Source organism: Idiotropiscis lumnitzeri, chromosome 1, assembly GCF_059441095.1.
Source record: "Idiotropiscis lumnitzeri isolate Australia: NSW breed Sydney's pygmy pipehorse chromosome 1, RoL_Ilum_1.0, whole genome shotgun sequence".
Classification (NCBI taxonomy): domain Eukaryota; kingdom Metazoa; phylum Chordata; class Actinopteri; order Syngnathiformes; family Syngnathidae; genus Idiotropiscis; species Idiotropiscis lumnitzeri.
In genome coordinates, this window is record NC_142391.1 from 512,979 (window position 1) to 519,538 (window position 6,560).

Genomic DNA, 6,560 nt, shown 5'->3' on the forward strand with positions numbered 1-6,560 from the left:
GGACGTCGCGCGTAAAGTCGCCACTTGTTGAAAGATACCTCGGCGTCCCCTTCAAGAAAAACGGAGGGAGACGCACGTTTCGGGTCGACGTGGAGTAGGAATGTTTTAATTTTGCTTGGAATTGATTAAAAAGATATGGATGGCTAGATAGTAGCCTCCTTTCATTAGTTGCACGGAAAATAAAAGTTTAAAACACATTTCTACTGCAACAAGCCGATATGGAAGTATTGTACATGTAATTTACATCTATTTTATTATGGTTTTACCATTGCGAACCACGTGTTATAAAGAGGTATCATTTATCACTGATCTGTCCTAACGAATTTGGCGTTGTTAGCGAACAAAGATGGCCGACCGTGTGCGCATGCGTGACTAACATCGCGGAGTGGTCACAGATCGTGTATTGGTAGGAGATGCTGAGATTCGAATTCATCGTTTCCATAAATGTCGGCAACAATGACATATTCCGCGTGGACATGTCTCGGCGTGGTGAAGCACGTCAAGGACGAGCGCCAACGTTACTTTCAGGTTTGTCCTTTCCATAAAAACATGATTAAACGCTCCTTCGTCGCCATATTTGTTGCGAAATGTTCGACTCTTCCTTTTTGTATTTGGTACCATTTCGTGTCCGAGCATTTGGTGCCTAAGTTACGGAATTTGCATTTCAACATTAATACGTACTCGTTTTCTGGTCTTTTTTCACTCAAGATAAATTACTTTATCATGCAAAAGTTTATATGATTTTTTTAATTACTCATCTTGCTAAATTGTGTAGCATATTGTATTTAAATCTGTGCTGTTTGTTATTTTCCTCAAAAAGGAACCTGAAGTGTATTTCCTGTTTCTTTTCACAATAAAATAAAGCAAACATGAACGTCAAACTGCCGCGTTCAGTCTGGTTGTTGGTGGCGGGATGAACAGACGATTATTTGTCAGCTATTACAACACATATATTCAACTGAAATGCACCCCACTCACTCAACGGATGGGGCAAGCAGGAGAAAAGTAACTGCCGTCCACCGAGAGAAGCGGCGGAAGCGGAAACGAGGAGTTCTTATTTTGAAAGGGAAATTTCAAAAGTGTTGGTCGTCAAAAAGCAAAAGAAAAACGCAAGACCCGAAAAGACAACAAAACGACACGAAAAAATGATTGCAAACTTCCAAATTCCTCCCTGACCCTCGAAGTAGGTCCTTTCACGCTTATTCCACCGAAATTATTGTCTGTTTCGGTTTTTGTTACTCTCGTTAAAAGAATGGAAATTGTTGCAGTCAGTCAATGAAAATAGTTTGTATGTTTGCTCTAGAATCACATTTTGGTCTGCAATTTCGATACTGCATTTTGTTTGATTTTATCAATTAATCCTCTGCGCTGATTGCTTAACTTTGGTTCGCTCTTAGCGTTTTTTTTCTATTGACGGTTGTTATCTTGTTTTATAAAGTTGTCTATTTGGGGCAGTCTTGGCATGTTTTTCCATGAACGTATGAATGTTTTTTTTGTTTGTTTGTTTGCACAGCATCAGATTTGTGATTTTTCTACCAATGCATGACCTCTGACCCCGGAGTAGACCAACATGAAGAAGAAGGCCCGGCGCTTGCAGCAAGTGGTCACCGGCACCAAAATAGGGGCCCAGCGTGAGTATGGAAAGAGGAAAGAAAATTTCAATTACGAATCGCAAGAACAACATGTTAGTTTAGTTTCAGAGGTGACGGTTTGAGAACAAAAAGCAAGGACAAAGGACAGTAAGAGCAACAACGAACCTTTGCTAAATTTGACAAGTGGCACACAAAGCGAACAACAAATAGCCTTAGAAAAAGACAGCACTCAAAACTTTATTTTATTTTTGTCTTGATGTTCTACTGAGTTATGTTTGACCTAATTTTGTACTTTTTTTTTTTTTTAATTTTGTTCTTGGTTTTACTTTGACTTAATTTGTGCTCTTTATTTTACTCTTGTGTACTTTTATTAGATATTTTGCTTTGTTATTTTTCATCATGGTAAATGTCAAAATATAATTCTCTTATTCGGCTTTTGCCTCTAATTTATGCTTATGCTGTTTTGCTTCACTTGTATTTTTACTTTATCTCGTTGCCTATTTGACTTTTAACTTGAATTATGTATTCACTATATTTGACTTTACTTAATTTTTAGTTCCACTTTACTCAATTTAAACTTTGACTTGTTTTTTTCTTCAGTATGTTTATCTGTACCTAATTTGTTCCTTCCATTACTTTTGGCTTCATTTTTACTCTCATTTGAACGATGACTTCATGTGTTACCGCGTTTAACTATTTAGTTTTTCAATGTTTTTTGTATTTTCTGTTTTTGATGGACCGATTTTCATTTTCAATATATTTGACTAGATTTTTCTTCCTTCTATTGCAATTGCCGTCATTGTTTTACTCAGTACAGTATATTTTTGACTGGCTTCTTATATTCAGTAGATTTGATTTCCATGCATCCATTATCTGAGCCGCCTCTCCTCACAAGGTGTGCTGGAGCTTTTCTCAGCCTTCTTCGGGTAGTTGGCGGGGTATTCCCTGAACTGGTAGCCAGCCAATCGTAGGGCACACAGACGTGTCGCCCTTTGGATTTCAATTTTCTTTTCTAAATTGACTTGCGTTCCCCCTTTTTTCTTTTGATTTCACTTTGCTTCTTTATTTGTCTTGAGGTTGTGTTTGAAATATTTGACTCGGTTTTGTGTCGCGTCCCCCAGGTTGCGTTCTGTGTCGCAGCTGTGAGGACGACCCCGCCTTGTTTGGCGACAAAATCCCTCTGCAGGAGGACAACATCTCGGTGCACTACTTCTGCCTGGTCAGCATAACGTTGCGTTTGCTCTTCATTGAAGCGCGGGGGGGTCTTAATTTCTAGACGACGTTGTGCTCATGTGCATGAAGATCCCGCAGAGGGTCCGCTCACGTGGCTGCGACTTGATGTGGTTTTCCTTGCAGCTGACATCGTGTGGCGTTTACCAACGAGGCAAAGAGAGCGAAGGCGTGTTGGGCTTCCTGGTGGACGACATCAAGCAGGAGATTCGCCGCTCGGCGCGACTGGTCGGTTTGGTTTGCCATGTGGTGGCCAGCCCAGCCATTGGCCCTTTCACGCTCATTTGTTGCTCGTTTGGCACGGGACGTGCGTCTTCCAGACGTGCTGCGCGTGTAAGAAGAAGGGCGCGTGCGTGGGCTGCTACGTGAAAAGTTGCCGAAAGACGGTTCACTTCCCGTGCGGACGGAACAATGGCTTCGTTTCGCAGTTTACCGGAAACTTCCCGTGAGTCCAACGTCGTCGGCGGCGGCAAGCAGAACGTGCTTGTCATAAATAGCGTGTGTGCGCCCGCAGGTCTTACTGTCCCGACCACAGCCCCTCTCAGTCTGCGTGCGTGAGCATGAACCTGAGCCTGCCTCAATCGTGTTCCGTGTGCTTGGACGCCATCGACGGCGACCTGTCCTACAGCATCCTCAAGTGTCCGTCCTGTCACGCCAGCTGGTTCCACAGAGACTGTGTGCAGGTAACGCCACCCAAATGCAATCATGGTGAAACCTTTTTGCACTTGTGTGACACTGTGTGTGTGTGTGTGTGTCAGCGGCAGGCACACAGCGCCGGCCTCTTCTTCTTCAGATGCACGTTGTGTAATAACAAAGGCGAGTACCAGCAGGAGATGCTACGCATGGGAATCTACATCCCTGAGAGGTACACTACACAAAACAACCAAAGAAAACACAACAGACAAGATAACGGATGAAACAAAGAAATAAAAATAACACAAAAAGATGACAGCAATGGCTTCTTCAGAGCCGCGCAGCCTCAGCCAATCACTTGGCTGTTTAGAGAGATGTGAGTGGTGTGCTTTGGGCAGTGCGTTTTTATTTATTTTTTTAATATTTTTTTGCAGTCTGTTGTCTAAACGTGTGATGTTTCTTGCTTGCAATAACATGAATGATAAGACAGACTACGACATTGTGGACGGCTGTCCTTTTGTCCATCTTTCTCTTGCACCATCACTCAAAAACCGTCTTCACATAATGTATTTGTCGCAGTCAATTCGAAGCACAGATGTATCCGACTTTGGCCAGCAGGGTGCGCTAACATGCACTCTGAATACCCCAATGGGGAAAAAGGTTCGCTGGTGGAGAGAGTTGTTCAGTCCATAGAATAGGCGTGTCGCATTACAAGGCGCCTCGTTTGTTTTGGGGAAGATTTGGGACTTTAAAGTGCGCCCCAAAAATACGGTAGTTAAAAAAAAAAAAAATCCTGTCCCATCATGTTTGGGAGAAACAGTAAAAAAATAAAAAAATTGCATTTTCTCATCCCGCTTCTGACCATAAACTCTTTTTTATTTTTTTCCCCGACTGGATAATCCTGCTCCCGTCCGCTCGTGTGAATTTTTTTTTATCCTGTACCGTCCCAATCCCATAATTTAAAAGGTCAATTTGATTCCCATCTTGCAGGATACCTGAAAAAATGTCAAGCTCTGACAACAAGCTGCATAAAAACCAGACAACAAAGAACACACTCAACAACAGACAAGACAAAACGAGCAAGACGCACTGCACGACGCAACACCGCCACATTAAACAGCAACGCGACATAAAACGGAACAACAAAAAGGACAATCCAATCCAACTTTATTTCCATTGCGCATTTGGCAACAGCTGGAGCTGTAACAAATCGCTTTCCATACACAAACAACTGCCAGGATGACACAAGACAACACCACCAAAGGGCACGCGACGATGCGCATGGGAATATACAATTCACAACACTACAAAAGAAATCAGACAAGATGAGGACAACGCCGCAAAAACAACACAACCTAACACCAGACCAAAAAAAAACACCCAAAGGAAACACAACAACACACAAGAACGCAAGCGAATGTAACACAACATAAACAACACAAGCAACAAGACAAGACTGAAGACAGTTGTTGTTGTGCAGAGATGCATCATGGGAGTTGGAGGCCAACGCCTACGCTGACCTGCTGGAGGTCTACATGCACTGCGACGCTCACGCCTGCGTCTGCACCAACGGACGCGGACACTCTGCCAAGACCGGGTGAGTGAGCCCTGGTGCAGGTCGCCATGCCACTTGCTCGTCACCAGTCTAAAAGCCGCCGTCGTTGCCGCCGTCAGGTGGTTTGTGGTGATCCGATGCCTGCTGTGCGGGTCCCGAGGGACGCACAGGAAGTGCTCGGGACTCAAGGTGGACGCCGCCGACTGGGCCTGCCCCGAATGTGCAAAGTCCGCCGACGGAAAAGGTGACCGAAGCTCACGCCTGACCTCTTTTACACGGACTTGAATCTGTGTTTGTGCCCCTAGTTGCATCTCCTCAGGTGGCCCCGAGGATGACTGTGGCGTCCAAGCATCGCCTCCCCGCGGCGCCCTCGCCCGTCCGCTGCAAAAAGCCGTCGTACGCGGCTCCCGAGGAGTTCCTAGTGGAGGTGGTCGGTGAGGGGAGGGGGTGACGCACGGTGACTCAACTCGTCTTTCAACTCAAATGCTTCAAGACAAAACAAAATGACTCCCTCGGGTGCCGTCAACACGCGCGCATTACCCTAGCCTAGCCTAGCCTAGCCTAGCCTAGCCTAGCCTCCATCATTCACTGCGAAGCTCACCAGTTTTGATTGTTTGTGCGCAGGCCAAAGTATTGCTTGGTGGCCTCGTGGTGCCAATGAAAGTTGAAGTAAATTCAGGAGCTGCATTTTGAGAAAAGTAGTGCTTAGCCGCCATCCTGTAGCATCTCTTGGCGATTACATTGCAGTTTGGATTTGGATTGTTCACATTTCCAATGGCGTCATTTGTCATTTTGGGCTGAACAGTCAGTCATGAATGAATCATTTGGATTTTCATGTTCTGTTCAGCCTAAATTTCAACCACTGTTGCGCAACATTTCTTTGAAGTAGGTTTGTTTGCAGTAGTTTTGAATGAAGGAAGGAATAGATGACCTCCTGTAGAATAATTTGCAAGAAATATGAGGACCAGCTGGTGGACAATAAAACAAACACTCCTCCCTTCCTTCATAATTCTTTTCACCAAATTGCATATTTTTACAAGAATTCTTTTTTTTCATTTTTAAAAACAAAAGTAAGACTTTACCCGGCGTTTTTTGAGGATGAAGGTTTCTTATCGAGGATAAAACGATGCATTAATAGGACAAAGTTAAAACTTTCTCTACTTGTGAAATTAGGAATTCAAAATCTGAATTTTAATTTTAACTTTGTCTTGGAAAAATACAATTAAATTGTTGGAAGATTATCACTTTCCAATGCATTAAACTACATCTTTGATCTTGTAAAAAGTGCTTTTTTTTGGTCAAAATCTTTTTCTTCTCGTTTTTCAACGGCATTTAAGGGGACCAAGTTTTTTGTTGTTTTTTTTTCCCCATTTGATTGTCCATTTCTCTTGATGTCTTTCTTGTTACTAGCGTCCTTGTCTATATGTTGCTGTATGACCCTGTTTCCATTTTGCATGCGTATGTTTGTAAAACACGTTGTCACTGCGTGCTTTAAAAAGTTCATTTTAAATAAATCCTTCCTTGCATGCTAACTGTGTTCAACCGGCATT

General features: G+C 43.3%; 1 protein-coding gene across 2 annotated transcripts; it reads left to right on the forward strand.

The window, feature by feature from the left end:
- The first annotated feature begins 1 nt into the window (after position 1).
- g2e3 (G2/M-phase specific E3 ubiquitin protein ligase) lies at positions 2-6,542 on the forward strand. Of its 2 annotated transcripts, none has more exons than XM_088307906.1 (10): positions 2-528; positions 1,514-1,631; positions 2,714-2,811; positions 2,949-3,050; positions 3,143-3,267; positions 3,337-3,505; positions 3,581-3,687; positions 4,936-5,052; positions 5,130-5,254; positions 5,316-6,542. In XM_088307906.1, the coding sequence occupies exons 2-10, from the start codon at positions 1,571-1,573 to the stop codon at positions 5,459-5,461; spliced, it is 1,050 nt and encodes a 349-aa protein (XP_088164032.1). In that variant the 5' UTR covers positions 2-528; positions 1,514-1,570; the 3' UTR covers positions 5,462-6,542. The 2 variants fall into 2 exon arrangements, with proteins under 2 accessions (XP_088164032.1, XP_088164033.1); XM_088307907.1 differs by lacking the exon at positions 2-528 and adding an exon at positions 540-1,183.
- The last annotated feature ends 18 nt before the right edge of the window (positions 6,543-6,560 follow it).